Source organism: Somniosus microcephalus, chromosome 29 (assembly GCF_052327205.1).
Source record: "Somniosus microcephalus isolate GS21.2 chromosome 29, FLI_Smic_1.0, whole genome shotgun sequence".
Lineage (NCBI taxonomy): Eukaryota > Metazoa > Chordata > Chondrichthyes > Squaliformes > Somniosidae > Somniosus > Somniosus microcephalus.
In genome coordinates, this window is record NC_141015.1 from 26,377,614 (window position 1) to 26,396,189 (window position 18,576).

The 18,576-nt window shown below is 39.9% G+C and overlaps 1 protein-coding gene and 1 long non-coding RNA gene across 3 annotated transcripts in view; one reads left to right on the forward strand and one right to left on the reverse strand.

Moving 5' to 3' along the window:
- adam8a (ADAM metallopeptidase domain 8a) overlaps positions 1 to 16,100 on the forward strand; it is a 47,612-nt gene extending 31,512 nt beyond the window's left edge. For both annotated transcript variants that reach the window (XM_085970428.1, XM_085970427.1), the window contains exons 21-25: positions 564 to 623; positions 1,497 to 1,568; positions 3,670 to 3,723; positions 8,102 to 8,179; positions 13,693 to 16,100. In XM_085970428.1, coding sequence (XP_085826554.1) covers positions 564 to 623; positions 1,497 to 1,568; positions 3,670 to 3,723; positions 8,102 to 8,179; positions 13,693 to 13,743 — 315 coding nt within the window. In that variant the 3' untranslated portion in view covers positions 13,744 to 16,100. The remainder of the gene's footprint in view (positions 1 to 563; positions 624 to 1,496; positions 1,569 to 3,669; positions 3,724 to 8,101; positions 8,180 to 13,692) is intronic.
- The window catches only part of LOC147098575 (uncharacterized), a 28,677-nt gene that overhangs the window by 9,676 nt on the left and 425 nt on the right, over positions 1 to 18,576 (reverse strand). The window lies entirely within an intron of this gene.

The window sequence follows — 18,576 nt, forward strand, 5'->3', positions numbered from 1 at the left end:
ATGGGATAAATATATCTGAGTCTCTATCATAAATGCATACAATAATAAATGTTATTGTTTAGAAAGCATTAGAAAATGAGAGTACTAAGACAATGTTATGCAATTACATCAATGACATAGAAGATTTGATGTGATGAGAAAAATGTAGTTGGTTTTGTAGTTGTCATGCTGTAATTGTATGGGCCATTGGATACCTTAAATCTATTAATTGGTGTCCGTGTAGTTTCTAAAGTTGCATATGGATGACTGGTAAACAGACCTTGGAACCTCAACATTAAGCTTCTTCTGTCCAGCCTTATGAAAAATAGTTGCACAATAATTGTTCATAATGGGCATACTTGAGGAAATGAAAAGCATGTCTGGTAATCTAAAATCCGTTAATTATTGGGGAAAAAAAAACATGCAACCAATATCGTACAGATATTTCAGAATAAGTTATTAATCCAAATAAAATCCTAATGAGTAAAAGTTGAGATGATAGCGAGGATATTATAACTGGAGTTTCAACCATCTGTCTGTGTTGGTTTTATTTGGTGTTTTTCTTTTACTTTATTTCCTTGTAGCCTCCAAAAGCAGCCCCCCTCAAGAGTTTTTCTACAAGCACTCCAGCAAAACCTATGCAGGTATAATAATGTCACATATAAAGTCTTTCTTGTGAATTTATTATAAATACACGTTGCCTATTTTTTTGGTAAACTGTTGATTTATCATTTGATAAACCTGTCGTTATTGCATCATCTTTTTACTATAATGAAAATGCTGGAAATACTCCGCATCTGCGGAGAGAGAAATCGAGTTAACGTTTCGGGTCGATGACCCTTTCGTCCGGACTTATTTCAGATTTCCAGCATCCGCAGTATTTTGCTTTTATAATCGTTTTACTATTCAGTGTGGAGTTAAGAATGCCAAATCTGCATTCACAGTCACTACTGGCAAAATAAAAAGACCCACAACCATTTCCTAGAAGTTTCACAGCATTACTTAAAAGATTCTTTGAGGGAATTTCAAAACTGTAGTTTACTATTTTCAGATGATGGTTATAAACTGCTTGTGTTTCACTCTGGCAGTTTATGACCTAGACCCCCTCAATGAGACTTCTGCCTTGTAGCCAATTGGGTATCCACTATTATCTATTTAATATGAGTTTAAGTGAACATTTGGAGTCACTGCCATACTTTTAGTCTATATATCATGGATCCTAAAAGTGAAACTGGATTCAATACTGCAACTGAAGGCTTAAGCAGTTATAAGAACCTATAATTTTACTATTTTCCCCCCCATTCTCTTTCTTTACTAACATTCAGAGACTCAATCCAATTGATTGGATCTCCCCCCTCACCAGAGTGAGGGTGAACGCAAGTCATCAATCCAGCCAAGTTGCCACAATCATATTAATTTGTGCAGGCTTAGCTGGCTTTATTGTGATCATTTTTCATCAAATGAAATCTTTTGTACACATTAAAACAGGAAATTAATGTTTTTCTTTCTGACCCTAGCACAAAATCGCAAAACCGAGTGCACCACCTCCAATCCCTTTTTCCAAACCAGGTCCGTCTCTGCGTGTGCCGGTGAGTGTTAAAAGTCTGGTCCATTTGTTTGATTATAATTTTTCATTAGGTTTTAAAATATGATCGGAAAAAAATAGGATAACACTCATTTGCGAATATCCGGTCCCTCGTGCTTATGAAATATCTCAAATACTGCAATACTGGTGAAGTGTCACCAGATTAAGTCACCAGACACTGCCTTTTCAGAACTGGTGATTTAATTACATCATTTCTTATGTAACAGGAAACAGCTGCATGTTTTTTTAAATACAAAAAAATTTAAGTATTGGCCCATAATTTGCCATCAAAATAACGTTGAGGCTAACCGTGCTCGCCGTTATTTATGTGCAAATGCTACAGCAACTTCAGGCGAGGGCAGATGTGTGGTTAAATGTGGAAATCCAAAAGTTGCATCCCGAGTTGAGTCGCTCTGCCTTTTGCTTAGCGAAAACGACATCTCGCTGTCTGCCTCACCAGTGAAATGTATTGAATGGGGTGAAGTTCCTGTAATTGCATGGTCGATACGAACTAAACTGGCAACATGTGGTAAGTGTTAATTACTGCCAATCAACCACTCTGGCACTGAAGATTAACTATTACAAGTGTGAAGTCTCATTCCTTTAGGCTTTAATTGTTGGAGATTTTAGAATTGTCATTTTTCTTTTACTTTTCCTTTGTCTCTTTTTCTCTCTCTCTCATCCAATCTTTCTTTCCCCCTCTTTATTTTTCTTATGTGGCATTGAATTAACTCATTCTAACTTGCACTTCATTCTTTCAGCAACTTGCCACGCAAAAGTTTGAAAAACCAAACATGCAAAGGCAAGCCTAACTAACAGCAGACACAGTTAGATGCCCTGCCACTGCAAATTTTGGCAACATATATTTAAGAAACATAAGAAATAGGAGCAGGAGTAGGTCATGCGGGCCTTCGCGCCTGCTCCGCCATTCAATAAGATCAGGGCTGATCTTCGACCTCAACTCCACTTTCCCACCCGATCCCCATATCCCTTGATTCCCCTAGAGTCCAAAAATCTATCGATCTCAGCCTTGAATATACTCAACGACTGAGCCTCCACAGCCCTCTGGGGTAGAGGACTTGCTTCACTTCCATTAATACCTTTGTGAAATGATTTGTGCTTTTTAAAAAAAAAAAAAAAAAAATTTTAAAAATCATTTTCAGCTTTGCAGTTATCTTTGTGAAACATTTTGTTTTTAGAGTTGCTATACTTCAGATAAAATATGTTAATCTAAAATTGCAAAATATGTCCTGTTTCTTGGTGCAAATTAAAAGATTTCCTAAAGTGTCTGTTAAGTGGTTCCCATTTCTTGTATTGTGAAGTTCTGCTACTATCATTGAGCTCCTTGCATCTAATCAAACTGCAGAGGATGAACCAAAGCATGGCACGCCATAATAGTTATTAAAATTGATAATTAGTAACTTGTGATTTCCCTTGCATTCAAAATGACCTTATATCAAATGTCCCTGTATACCAATGCAGTCTGCACAGAACAGTCAAGAGTTCATGCCCAGAATTCCCCACAGGTTGAGTCCTGCTTTACACAGGCCCTTGGGGAATAAGCCAAGAAGAGACGAGGTGGAGACAAATCAACCCGGGATTCTTTGGTGCACCTCCTTGTATCTACACAGCACATTGCACTGATATAGCTTTGCCTTCTCTTTTAGCCAGGGATTGGAGTCTGTTAGCTCAAAGTTGGTATTTTGCTTCAGTCGTAAGCAGAGTGAATCTAGAAATTAAAAGTTATTTCAAATAACCAAGTTTCTAGATGTACGTCTGCCAATTCGTTTAATGATTACTTGAAAATATACATATACTATCATACATCTATCACTATTATGAAAATTTATGTACACGTGCATTTCCTGCCCATCACACTTCCGATCACATTTGAGATGTCACACAATGTCTAATAGAAATTTATGTGCACCTTTTATTTTGGTGCAGCATTGTTATTGTAATACTCAGAGGGTAAAAATTGAGGTGTAGCCACATTGTTTGTCTGCAAAACAAGTCCTTAAATAGAGATGGGACGATAAGTTACATTTCTGCAGTTAAAGGTAAGACATCTTCGCACATGAAATGGTTTTGATTTCTGTCTACAGGCCAGACCTCCTCCTCCTCCAACTAAGCCATTGCCAGAACTGAAGAATAAGCAGGTAGGTTGATCTCCAGGAGTTACCACGTTAAAGCTGACATGCAATGATGATCATCTGTTACTGCACTTGCTTCCCTTTGATTGGAGTTCTGCTCATTCACAGGATAGTACTAAGTGGATATAGTAACCTGTAGAAAGAGACAACTCTCAATGTGATAATGATCCTCTTAAAACAGTGGGTCAGACTGAAAACTCAGAAACCCATCTAGTTTGGATGTTTCTCCAGTAGTAACAAGATTCAGCCTCAAAGACCCACGATCGTTCATTATTTAATTAGAAATCAATTTTCATTTTCACCAGGTTTTTCAACTGTTTTCAGAAGCCTTTTGCTGTAAATTTGAGTCCATTCAAGAATCACTTCAAAGAAAAATAAACTCTGCATTTATGCATGCATGCCTTGTGTGCATGTATGCATTTCTGTGTGTCTGTGCACACATGCTGACACATGTACATGATTTTGTGCATATGTATAAAACCTATTTGTACACATGAGGAGCAGGAGTAGGCCAATCGGCCCCTCAAGCCTGCTCCGCCATTCAATAAGATCATGGCTGATCTGATCCTAACCGCCAATCTACTATCACAGAACCATCTCCTGAATCTAACAGAATTAGACACACGAAATAGGAGCAGGATCAGGCTACATGTCCCCTGGGCCCGCTCCGCTACCCACAGGGCCATGTCCGATCCGAACCTAGATTCATGTCCAAATTCCTGCCCGCTCCCCGTAACCCTTAATTCCCTTTTTACTTCTAGGAAACTGTCCATTTCTGTTTTAAATTTATGTAATGATGTAGCTTCTACAGCTTTTTGGGGCAGCATATTCCATGGACCTACCACCCTCTGAGTGAAGTAGTTCCTCCTCATCTCAGTTTTGAAAGAGCAGCCCCTTATTCTAAGACTATGCCCCCTAGTTCTAGTTTCACCCATCATCGGGAACATCCTCCCCGCATCCACCCGATCCAACCCCTTCACAATCTTATATGTTTCAATAAGATCGCCTCTCATTCTTCTGAACTCCAATGAGTAGAGTCCCAATCTACTCAACCTCTCCTCATATGTTCATCCCCGGGATTAACCGAGTGAACCTTCTTTGTACTGACTCGAGAGCAAGTATGTCCTTTCTTAAGTATGGACACCAAAACTGTACGCAGTATTCCAGGTGCGGTCTCACCAATACCTTGTACAACTGAAGCAATACCTCCCTATTTTTATATTCTATCCCCCTAGCAATAAAAGCCAACATTCCATTGGCCTTCTTAATCACTTGCTGCACCTGCATACTAACCTTTTGAGTTTCGTGCACCAGGACCCCCAGATCCCTTTGTACTTCAGTACTTTCCAGTTTCTTGCCATTAAGATAATAACTTGCTCTACGATTTTTCCTGCCAAAGTGCATAACCTCACACTTTCCAGTATTGTATTCCATCTGCCAAATCTCTGCCCACTTACTTAGCCTGTCTATGTCCCCTTGCAGGTTTTTTATGTCCTCCTCACTCACTACTTTCCCTCCCATCTTAGTATCATCTGCAAACTTTGATATGTTACACTCGGTCCCCTCCTCCAAATCGTTTATATAGATTGTAAAGAGTTGGGGACCCAGCACTGACCCCTGCGGAACACCACTAGTTACTGATTGCCAGTCTGCGAATGAACCATTTATCCCAACTCTCTGCCTTCTGTTAGATAGCCAATCCTCTATCCATGCCAGAATATTACCCCCAATCCCGTGATTTTTTATCTTAAGCAATAATCTTTTGTGTGGCATCTTGTCAAATGCCTTTTGGAAGTCTAAATACACTACGTCCACTGGTTCCCCTTTATCCACCCTATATGTTACTTCCTCAAAGAACTCCAGCAAATTTGTCAAACATGACTTCCCCTTCATAAAACCATGCTGACTTTGTCCTATTAAATTATGATTATCCAAATGTCCTGTTACTGTCTCCTTAATAATGGACTCCAAAATTTTACCTACCACTAACCGGCCTATAGTTTCCAGCCTTCTGTCTACTGCCCTTTTTAAATAAGGGTGTTACATTAGCAGTTTTCCAGTCTGCTGGGACCTTTGCTGAGTCCAGGGAGTTTTGGAAAATTATTACCAATGCATCCACAATCCCTACCGCCACTTCCCTCAAGACCCTAGGATGTAAGCCATCAGGTCCAGGTGATTTATCCGCCTTGAGTCCCATTATTTTACCGAGTACCACTTCCTTAGTGATTTTGATCGTGTTTAGCTCCTCTCCTCCCCCCCCCCCCCCCCACCCCCATAGCCTCCTGTTTGTCCAGTGTTGGGATATTCTTAGTGTCCTCTACTGTAAAGACTGATACAAAATATTCATTCAGTGTTTTTGCCATCTCCATATTTCCCACCATTAATTTTCCGGTCTCATCCTCTAAGGGACCAATATTTACTTTAGCCACCCTTTTTTCTTATAACTATAAAAACTCTTACTATCTGTTTTTATATTTTTTGCTAATTTACTTTCATAATCTATCTTCCCTTTCTTAATCAATCTTTTTGTTATTTTTTGCTGTCTTTTAAAGTTTTCCCAATCCTCTATCCTCCCACTAGATTTGGCTACCTTATATGCCCTTGTTTTTAGTCGAATACTATCCTTAATTTCTTTACTTAGCCACGGATGGCTGTCTTTTCTTTTACACCCTTTTCTTCTCGGTGGAATATATATTTTTTGGAAGTTGTAAAATAACTCCTTAAATGTACACCACTGATCATGTATCGTCTTACCCTTTAATCTATTTTCCCAATCCACTCTACTCAATTCCACTCTCATACCTTCATAGTCTCCTTTATTCAAGCTTAGCATGCTTGTTTGAGATCCAACCTTCTCACCCTCTAATTGAATATGGAATTCAACCATGTTATGGTCACTCATTCCAAGGGGATCCTTTACTAGGACATTTTTTATTAATCCTGTCTCGTTACACAGGACCAGATCTAAGGTTGCTTGCCCCCTGGTCAGTTCAGTTACATACTGCTCAAGAAACCCATCCCTAATACACTCAATGAACTCATCCTCAAGGCAGCCCTGCCCAATTTGATTTGTCCAATTAATATGATAGTTAAAATCCCCCATAATTATAGATGTTCCCTTATTACAAGCCTCAACTATTTCCTGATTGATACTCCGTCCAACAGAGTTGCAACTGTTCGGAGGCCTATAGACTACGCCCACTAGTGTTTTTTTCCCCTTATTATTCCTTACCTCCACCCAAACTGTTTCAATATGCTGATCTTTTGACCCAATATCATTTCTCTGTATTACAGTGATTCCTTCCTTTATTAGCATAACCACCCCACCTCCCCTTCCTTCCTGCCCTGCATTTAACACGTTGGCCCAGAAATTCGGGTCGGGGGCTTCCCGTGGGTGCAAGCCCCCGACCTGCACTTACCTTGCGCGCCGGCAGTTGAGCTCTGGGCTCCCGTGGAATTCCGCTCCGGGGCCTGGCCCAGCTGCCGGCGCGCTGTGCTTGCGTGTCCCAGGGGCGCAGTTAGTGCAATGCGTCCCCTGGGATCACGTGAGCCATGGGCAGCCAATCGGAGGAGGGAAAAGCCCATTCATAAGATTGACAGGAAGACCTGTCAAAACTTATGAATACTACGGGCCCCAAAATAGCAGTAAACCTTTAAATAATTTTTTTTTTAAATCACACTATAAATTACATTAAATAACTATTTTAAACAATTTAAATTTTTGAAAAAAATTATTTTATATTCTAACGGGGCTAAACATAAACTTACCTTGCTTTAAAGTATTTAAAAATAATAAACCTGTGGAAAAAATGTTTTAATTTTAATTAATTGACCACTTAGCAGGCCTTACGCCTGCTTTTTACATGTCTAAATACTGCAGGTTTACGATCCTGGGAAAACCTGCAAAAAAAAAACTAAGTTGAAAGCGCACGCGCAGCCTCTCCTGCTCGCGCGTTCGACCTCTGAACCCCTTCGTTCAGAGGATCAGAAGTACCGGTTTCCCGCGCATGCGCAGTGCATGCAGGAAACCGGCAATTCCATTCGGCCTATGGGTGAGTACCCCGTGTGTACTCACCCGTGGAGACCCGAATTTCTGGGCCAATGTGTTTATGCACACAGTTGCATTATCTGCCAATATCCTGTCTTTAAAACTTTTAGCCAAGCTAGGCACAATACATACTTAAATTACAGATTCAGCAGGTAATGAATTTTAAAGTCAAAATGCTAGTTTCAAAACTTAATACCAGATTGAATTTTTGTTAATTTTTTGAAAAACAGTTGTTAAACTATTTGTTGTATGAACTAAACGGATGTAATTAGCAGAAAAGGAAAGGGAGTGATTGTGGTTTTGACAAGATGACAAAAATAAGCTTTTGTTTTCCAGGTAGTAAAGCCTACTACTCAGCCTCCACTACCTCCCGTGAAAGCAGGCTTTCCAGCTGCATCCTCCAAACAAACGCAGGTAAGCCTCCAGTTTAAGAAAAAACACTGCCAGTGTCACCGCTATAAACCAGCACTGATTTTTAAGGGAGGACTGCAAATCCAGGCGAGGAGGTGAATTTAATAATAAGTCACGCCCAGATCTTATAAATGGGGGAGTTTAAATTTTTTTAGCTGCACTTCTATTTCATAGAATGGTTACAGCACAGAAGGAGGCCATTTGGCCCGTCGAGCCCGTGCCGGCTCTCTGCAAGAGCACTTCAGACAGTTCCCCCCCGCCCTTTCCCCGTAGCCCTGCAAAAAAATTTCCTTCACGTACTTGTCCAATTCCCTTTTGAAAGCCATGATTGAATCTACCTCCACCACGCTAACTGGGCAGTGCATTCCAGATCATAACCACTTGCTGTGTTTTTTTTTCCTCATGTCACCTTTGTTCTTCTGCCAATCACCTTAAATCTGTGTCCTCTGGTTCTTGACCCTTCCCCAATAGGAACAGTTTCTCTCTATCTACTCTGTCTAGACCCATGATTTTGAGCATCTCTATCAAATCTCCTCTCAACCTTCTCTGCTCTAAGGAGAACAACCCCAGCTTCTCCAGTCTATCCAGGTAACTGAAGTCCCTCATCCCTGAAACCATTCTTGTAACTCTTTTCTGCACCCTTTCTAAGGCCTTCACATCCTTAAAATTGAGGCCAATTTAGGAAATATTCTGGGAAATTCATCTCCAATCCTCAAACCAGCTCCAGGGGCCCACAGTAACTCACGGGTATCACTATTCCCAGCTGCGCTGAAACTTTCCCTCTATAACTTTATCCTACTACAGTTGATTTTTGCAAGGTAGCACAATTTCTATCAGACACTTCAATTTTCAGTCTGTGACAAAAATGAAGCATTTTTTATCTAGTTGTGGCATGATGGCTATCATTTAAAATCGAGTCACAATACATAGGCCAGCTGCAATTAAATTCCATGTCCTGAGTCTAACTGTTGCATAACTTGATAGTTTGTCTCTAAGGTAACATGCTTGAGAGAGGAAACAAGCCATATCATTCAAACATAAACAACACTGTTACTAGTTCAGTTGTGTGTATGATTGAAAGCTCCTTTTACAATTGAATTGTTTTATGGCCATTTAAGTACGTTGAGTTGTTCAAATCAGTGAGAATTGGTTTGGAACCTTCAAGAGTTAGGTCATACCATTGTCGTTCCTACAATGGTGAAAATTATAAGAAAATAATCATTGTCTATATACATGTTAATTCAAAGGAATAGTAATTGAGTGAAGACCGAGTTTGTGATAATTTTGTTTCCCTTTTGAGGAGCTAAATAGTAACTTCTATCAATAAATGTTTTTTATTCACTTATTTCTCTATAACATTAAAAATCTTGGGGCGATTTTAATTATCGGGTGGCCAGCATGGGCCAGCCATCCAATCCCTCCAGCAAGAGGTCATGTCCATTTTGAGAGCAGGGCCTCATTACCATTACATAGGATATACGGCACAGAACCAGGCCATTCGGCCCAACCAGTCCATGCTGGCATTTAGGATCCACTCGAGCCTCCTCCCGTCTTTCCTCATCTAAATCTATCAGCATAACCCTCTATTCCCTTCTCCCTCATATGCTTGTGTAGCCTCCCCTTAAATGCATCTATACGATTCGCTTCAACCACTCCCTGTGGTAGCGAGTTTCACATCCTCACCCCTATTTGGGTAAAGAAGTTTCTTCTGATTTCCCTATTGGATTTCTTGGTGACTATCTTATATTGATGGCCTCTAGTTATGCTCTTCCCCACAAGTGGAAACATTCTCTCTCTATCCACTCTATGAAAACCTTTCATAATTTTAAAGACCTCTATTAGGTCACCCCTCAGCCTTTTTTCAAGAGAAAAGAGACCCAGCCTGTTCATCCTTTCCTGATAGGTATACCCTCGCATTTCTGGTATCATCCTTGTAAATCATCTCTACACCCTCTCCAGTGCCTCTATATACTTTTTCTAATATGGCGACCAGAACTGTATGCAGTACTCCAAGTGTGGTCTAACCAAGGTTCGATACAGGTTTAGCATAACTTCCCTACTTTTCAATTCTATCCCTCTAGAAATAAACCCTAGTGCTTGGTTTGCTATTTTTATGGCCTTGCTAACCTGTGTCACAACTTTGTGATTTGTGTATTTGTACTCTGAGATCCCTTTGTTCCTCTACCCCACCTAGACTCGCACCCTCCAAGTAATAAGTGACCTCCCTATTCTTCCTACCAAAATGTCATACCTCACATTTATGTGTTGAACTTAATTTGGTGTCATTCACAAATTTAGAAATTGTGTTTTTGATTCCAAAGTCTAAGTCGTTAATATAAACTGTGAACAACAGTGGTCCCAGCACTGATCCTTGTGGAACACCACTACCCACCTTCTGCCACTGTGAAGAGCTACCCTTTCCCTACTCTCTACTTTCTGTCTTGAAGCCAGCTAGCTATCCATTCTGCTACTTGTCTCCTGACTCCACATTCTCTGACCTTGTTCATCAGTCTATTATGTGGTACCTTATCGAAAGCCTTTTGAAAATCTAGATAAATTACATCTACTGCATTACCCTTGTCTACTCTCTCTGTTACCTCTTCAAAAAATTCAATGAGGTTGGTCAAGCAAGACTTGCCCTTTTGAAATCCAAGCTGACTATTCATTATAATATTTTTGGTTTCTAGATGTTCTTCTATTTTCTCCTTTAGTAGGGATTCCATTATTATTCCTACCACTGATGTTAAGCTGACTAGTCTATAATTCCTTGGACATGTCCTATCCCCCTTCTTGAATATAGGTATAATGTTAGCTATCTGCCAGTCTTCTGCCACTACACTTTTTTCTAATGAATTATTAAATATGTGTAGTAATGCCTCTGCTATCTCTTCCCTAGATTCTTTTAAAATGCATGGATGCGATCCAGGGGTTTTATCCTGAGTTTGATTCGTTTATTTAATATATCCCCTCTTTTTTATTTTAAATGCATTTATCTCATTACTAATCTCATCATCCAATGTCAAGTCCACCTGTTTTATCTCCCTGGTAAATACTGAAGCAAAATAATTATTTAATATTTCTGCCATCTCTCTATCATTACCTGTGGTATTATCCTGTCTATCCCTTAATGGCCCTATTCCCATCCCAACCTTCCTTTTTTTATTGATGTGCCTGTAAAATATTTTACTATTTTTTATGTTCTTTGATAATTTGATTTCATAGTGCCTCTTTGCCTTCCTAATTGCTTTTTTGACTTCTCTCCTAATCTCTTCGTATTCTCCCTTATCATGTACTCCCCTGCTGTCCATGTACTTAATATATGCCTCTTTCCTTAACCTCAATTGTTCCCTTATGGTTTTATTCAACCATGGAGTCTCATTAGTGTTTAGTTTGTTCTTTCCTTTCAGCGGAATATATTGTTCCTGCACTCTGAACAATGTTTTAAATGTTTCCCATTGCTGTTCTACATCGTTGTTTGCCAATATTGTTGCCCATTTTATTTTCCCAAGTTCTATTCTCGGCCCCTCAAAATCAGCTTTTCTCCAATCTATTTTTGGTTTTCGTAATACTTATGTCCTTCTCAATTATCATAAAGCATATATTATGGTCACTATTGCTTAGATGTTCCCCTACTTTTACTGCTCTGGTTCATTCCCCATTACTAGATCCAATAGCAAATTCTCCCTTATAGAGTCATAACGGCACAGAAGGAGGCCATTCGGCCCATCGAGTCCGCGCCGGCTCTCTTGCGGAGCAATCCAGTCAGTCCCATTCCCCTGCCCTATCCCCGTAGCCCTGCAAGTTTATTTCCCTCAAGTGCCTATCCAGTCTCCCCTTGAAAACATGAGTGTGTCCGCTTCCACCACTTCCGTCGGCAGCGAGTTCCAGGTCCTCGCCACTCGCTACATAAAAAAGTTTTTCCTCACGTCCTCCCTGTTTCTCTTGCCCAAAACCTTAAATCTGTGTCCCCTAGTCCTTGTACCATCAACTAGTGGGAACAGCCTTTCCCCGTCTAGCCTATCCAAACCCGTCATAATCTTGTACACCTCTATCAAGTCACCCCTCAACCTCCTTTGCTCTAATGAAAACAAATCCAGCTCCTTGTAACTAAGATCCCCCATCCCCGGTACCATTCTGGTAAATATCCTTTGCACCCTCTCGAGGGCCTTCACATCCTTCCTAAAGTGTGGTGACCAGAACTGGACGCAATGCTCTAGTTGTGGTCTAACCAGCGCTTTATAAAGGTTCAGCATAACTTGTCTACTTTTGTACTTAATACCTCTATTTATCAAGCCCAAGATCCCATATGCTTTGTTAACAACTACTCTCAAAATGTCCTGCCACCTTCAGGGACCTATGCACATTAATTCCCAGGTCCCTCTGTCGCTGCACACTCTTTAAAATTGTGCCATTAAATGTATAGTGCCTCTGCCTGTTCCTTCTGCCAAAGTGCATCACCTCACACTTCTCTGTATTAAATTCCATCTGCCCATTCTGCTAGCCTTTCTATGTCCTGTTGCAGTCGATTGGTATCATCCTCACTGTTTGCCACACCCCCAAGTTTGGTGTCATCGGCAAATTTAGATATTCTACTAAATATTCCTTGTTGGACTTTTTACATATTGGGTTAGAAAGCAGTCCTGTACACATTGTAGGAACTCCATTCCCTTATCCCCTTTACCTGCCTCTTCTGTCCAGTTAATATCAGGGTTGTTGAAATCCCCTATGATGATTATTCTATGCTTTTGTTTTACTCATTTCCCTAATTTGTCTGCATATTTCTTCCACCACCTCCCTTCCACTATTAGATGGTCTGTAGACTACACTTATTAGTGTGATTGATCCTTTATTAACTTTTATCTCTATCCATATGGATTCTATTTTTGTCTTGCTGATAGCTGCGTCACATTTTTCTACTGCGACTATGTTATCCCTAATAAGTACAGCTACTCCACCTCCCCTTTTTACTTCTCTCTTTTCTAAATATGTTATACCCTGCAATGTTTGTATATTTTTACTATAGCCATGTCTCAGTAATCCCTATTATGTCTGGTTCCTCGCAAGGCATGATTGGCTCCAGCTCCCCTGTTTTATTACGGACACTGTGTGCATTGCTGTACAGACAGTTTAACCCATGCCGCCAGTGAGCTGCACGCTCCAAACAGGTGCCCCGCTGCAGCTTGCCAGCTCTGGGCCGGTGCAATATCCGGTGTCCCAGAGGCCAACCCACCCGGCAGGAAGATGAACCGGGGTGGGGGAGATCACAGATGAACCTACTTTGCATAGATGAATTAATAACTCTTGGCTGTGGGGGAGTAGAGGAAGATGTACAGGGCCAGATTGGCATTTGGAGACTGTTGAAAGTACCCAAGAAAGAAAGAAATACTGACCTGTCTGAAGGGCAAAATGAAGTTAACATCAGTGTACAAAGTGATAAATCTATTGCGCTGTTGTAATCTAAGTCTGATATAAAGTATCATCATGACTAAACACCAATATAATCTTGTTCCTGCTAGGTTGGGTTCAAGCCAAAAGTGGCCTTAAAGCCACCAAATCAGCACAGATGAAGAGGAAATGTGTAGCAACATCATTGCATTGCAGAAGCACAGCTGTGGAGCTGCTCGACTTACTGTCTCTTTACTGGCATGTCAGGAAGAAGATAAAGATATATCTTCTGGTTTCTTGTCATACAAGTTTATGCAATTATAAGAGGGAGGAAAAAACATAAAACACAGTACAAGACAGTGGCTAGGTTGAAATAACAGAGAACCAAGTAAAGAAAACTAAACATCGCCAGCAATGCTGATTTCATTGTGATGCTGCTTTGGTACTATTAAGGACATTTTGTTTTTCTGATTTTTTTTTTTTAATATTCTAAATTAAAATGATTCTGCTGCAAACAGTGATGAGATACAATTTGTGAAGTAACCCTTCTACTTACACAGGAGTCATTTTGAAAAACCAAAGTGAAGAGAAATTGAATAAAGTATTACATTTATGCAAAAGCAAAATACTGCAGATGCTGGAAATCTGAAATAGAAACAGAAAATGCTGGCAATACTCAGCGGGTCAGGCAGCATCTGTAGAGAGAGAGACAGAGTTAACGTTTCAGGTCGATGACCTTTAGAACTTAACATCAAATCTATGACATTTGCCTGGCTTGACTTGATCTTACAGAAAGTGCTACGCTGGGTGTGAATCAGGAAGCTCATTTTCCAGATCTCTTTCCTGGATTTTTCATAGAACAACTTTGTCTTTCTAATTGTCCATCTGCACTGTCAAATCTGAATTGAGGCAAATTCAGAAACCGTCTCACAGATCCCATTTATGGAGACTGGCTTCAGACTAGATGGCTCATGTGGAGAAAAAGACTGGTGCAGACTTGATGGGCCAAATGGCCTGTTTCCATGCAGTACCATATTCTGATTCGATGAAATTGGCCACTATCTAAACTCTGTCTGCCACTAAAACTGTCCAAATTATGTTCCAATTAGAACAAATGGAAACCAGCCCAGTGTCTGAGTACTGCCTCTTATTGGAACTGATTTACGCGCATGTCAGTGTGAACTAGCATTAAATGAGCCACGACTTGAATTACCCTCCCAATACTGGCCAATTCATCCCTGCCTGTACTATTTACAGGATTTGTCATACCATTTTCTCTTCTCACCAATATGGCACCATTCCATTTAAAAACAGTAAAATTGAATATGGACAAAAATGTATTTATTTAAAAAAACAAACCAGCGTAAATTGCACAGCTCACCTTGGTATGCTTGCATGGCTTTGATTACTGAACTTGGATTACAGCCCCAAGCCCATGAATGAACACAGTAACCAATCCTAAATAAGCAAATGCAGATCAGTTTAGACTTGGGCAGAGTTTAGAGCTCATCGCTAAAACGTACATTATTTCCCCATCAACCTTGTGCCTTAACACGAATCACAGAATCATGACAAATGCTTGAAATATAAGAAGTTTGAATGGAATAAAATGTATTTATAATTCTACTGTATGTCATCTACCAGTGCTTTTGTCCATTTGTATGCAAGGAACACATTTTTATTGAGCTGCTTTTGTTTGCATACATTTATTTTTGAAAGATGTGAGCTAAATGGTCGAAACCAAAGTTTGTGTCCGTTAAAGTTCTGATATTTAGGTTGACTTTTACAATTAAACAGGTTTCAAAAAGATTTCAGAGGGGAAAATAAATTTCAGTAACTGGTGCAAAAACCATTAACTGAAGTTTTGCTTGAATCACTTTGTATTTTAATTTTAAAAATGTGAAGTTAGCAGGAAAAAAGTAATGTAAATTTATGAATAGAACTAGTATTTGAGCTAGCTAATGATGGGAACATAAATGTTCTTTCAGACATTTCCATGGTGCTTGGACTGGAAAGAATGCCTTTAATCACATCAAAGTTGGTGGTGGGGAGGACAAGCCTCCTATCATTTGTTTTAAATAAACACCATTTTGATTAGATTCAGAAGCAGAATCACTACAAGCACATTTTAAAATAAAAAAATGACTATCCTCAATTGAAAGCAAATGAGTATCTTCCCATCGAGGGACTTTTTGACTGTCCCTATCCGTAGAAACTACCTGTTGCACAGAATGAATGTTTGTCTTTTTTTAACGCTTCTCTACTACCATTTTAATCAGTGCCAAGTACTTACTGCTGATTTACATTGTGAAAGGTTAATCAGATTCTCTCATGATTTCTTTCCAAATATGGTGAATTGTGATGTCAATTATTATCTAGTTTTAGTATTCGATTTTAAATCCATTGTGCCTAATCCCACGGAGATGTCCGTAATTTAATTGTATGCACTTTCAGCTGGACTGAACGAATATTTGTTGGTGTGAAATGGGTTATTTATTTTCTTTAGCAAATAAATACTGTACTTTATTGCAATAATGCATTGCAATTTGTTTTGAGAAGTATATTATTTCTGTTTGTCTGCTTCATGAGTACACAGAAATATGACTAAACCCAAATCATTGAGGTGTTTCCAGAAAAAAATGATTAGTGTGATTTAAAAGTAGAATTCTAAAGTCATATACATGGAAACATAGTTATTTATGTCTTTAATTTGAACTTTAGGTCATTTTAAATCTAATTTTCCATTTCAGAATATTTAATACTATAATTGTAATGTTTTCATTCACATCTTAGAAATGAGTACATTGAGTTATTCTTGCAGGCTACCACAGTACCAAAAGCAAGAGGTGTCACCCATGATTCTAAATTAAAAGTATTCTGCAACCTCTTCCCTCCTCTCCTGAAGGTGTGACTCATGTTAAAGTACAGTTCCAAGGGCACCAGGAGCTCTTTGGAACCTCTTTGGCCAATCTTCATGTGGGACAAAATATCTTAGAAGAATTTGGAATGGGTAGAGTACATTTATTACTTCCTTGCACAGAATCCAGAATACATAATAAACTCAACAGTGGTGATAATTAAATGATGCAGGGGTGATTTCTCCAGAGGTTACATACAGATTTATGTATTCCTGAAAATGAAGTACAATTTGATTACACTGAGCTTGCAGGAGTGTACGTAGGTACATTTCCCTTTGTTATCACAGATGTTCAAGGCGGCGGCGCACCACCACCTTCTTGAGGGCAATTAGGGATGGGCAATAAATGCTGGCCTCGCCAGCGACGCCCACATCCTGTAAATGACTTTTAAAAAATGTGTTGGGAGCAGTGCATATTTAGCAGCTGGAACAATTTATTTTAGTCTTGGTCCATAGGGTACTGACTAATTAAGCTGGAACAAGGGGTCCTGCTAGTTGGGGTCCGTGTCTTTTCCTAGTTTTAGGTGCGTCAATGTTGCTGGCTTATTCACCCCACCCAGCCGTTTGTTTTCTCTTCATGGAAGATCATGTGGTCTTGAATGCTGAGCTTGTGTTGCATGATGTTTAGCATAATTTTCTTAGATGGATTGTTGGTTATTAAGCTTTTCCTTTTTTGTTTGTTAATGCTCATCAGGGTGGGGAATGGAACATTTTCTAGAACTTGGGGCCTATGCAGCTGAAAACACGGCCACCAATAGTGGAGCGATTTGAAAATTGGGGATGCACAAGAGGCCAAAATTGGAGGAGCGCAGAGTTCTCTGAGGGTTGTAGGACTGGAGGAGGATAGAGATAGAAGAGGGAGGGATTTGAACGCAAGGATGAGAATTTCTAAATTGAGGCACTGCTAGAACGGGAGCCAATGTAGATCAGTGAACACGGGCGATGGGTGAACGGGACTTGGTGTGAATTAGGATACGGGCAGCAGAGTTTTGGATGAGCTCGAGTTTACAGAGGATGGAAGGCTGGCCAGGAGAGTGTTGGAATAGTTACATCTGGAGGTAACAATGGCATGGATGAGGGTTTCAGCAGCAGATGAGCTTAGGCGGGGTTAGAGGAGATTTGGGCGTATTGTACTTGCACGTATTGTACTTGCACACGTAACTCACAATTCAGCTGCCTTTTGGGCTGGGCATTTGATTTGCACATGTATCTGGGTGCAAATACACAGGAAATTCCAGGCCATGAGTATAAATTAAGTTTAAAGACGGTGGCTGACTCCAGGACAAAGCAGAGTGAAACTATCTTCTCTTTGGTGCTGGGGCTGGAGGGACCCAAATCTGATTTTTGGGCTGCATTTACAGTGTAATTGCAGTGCAGTGGAAAGTGATTGATTTGGATCAATGCTACAGTTCTAATGTAACTGTACCCTAAATCTGTAGCATTTAAATAAAGAGCTGGCAAGTGAGCAGCAGTCACAAAATCTTATGAGACAGAGACTGCATGGAAGTAAATGTACCCCCTTTGAATGTCGAGGTCACATAATAACTTAGCTCGATAGACTTTTTTCCCCAAACACACCCCTAACCTGTCCTATTCTGTCCAGTTTTGGCCTGACAACCCTATTAAAGATTTGTGAACAATAAGTGTGAGACTTGTGATCAAAACCATTTAAAACTAGGAGCTATTTTAAGAGTGGTTACATCTAGACAAGTTATTTTTAAACCAAAATGAGTTACGTCTCACTCCTAAAGATTTGATATTTGTTGAGTCTGCTTATAATGATGTGTGAATGCTATGAGTGCTAAAAAGAAAAAGCCTTACATTTATATGGCACCTTTCACGACCACCAGCCATCCCAAAGGGCTTTACAGCTAATGAAGTACTTTTAAAGTGTAGGCACTGTTGTAATGTAGGAAACGCGGCAGCCAATTTGCGCAAAAGCAAGCTCCCGCAAACAGCAATGTGATAATGACCAGATAATCTGTTTTAGTGATGTTGATTGAGGGATAAATATTGGCCAGGACACCTGCTCTTCTCCGAAATAGTGCCATGGGATCTTTTACGTTCACCTGCGAGCGCAGACGGGCCTCAGTTTAAT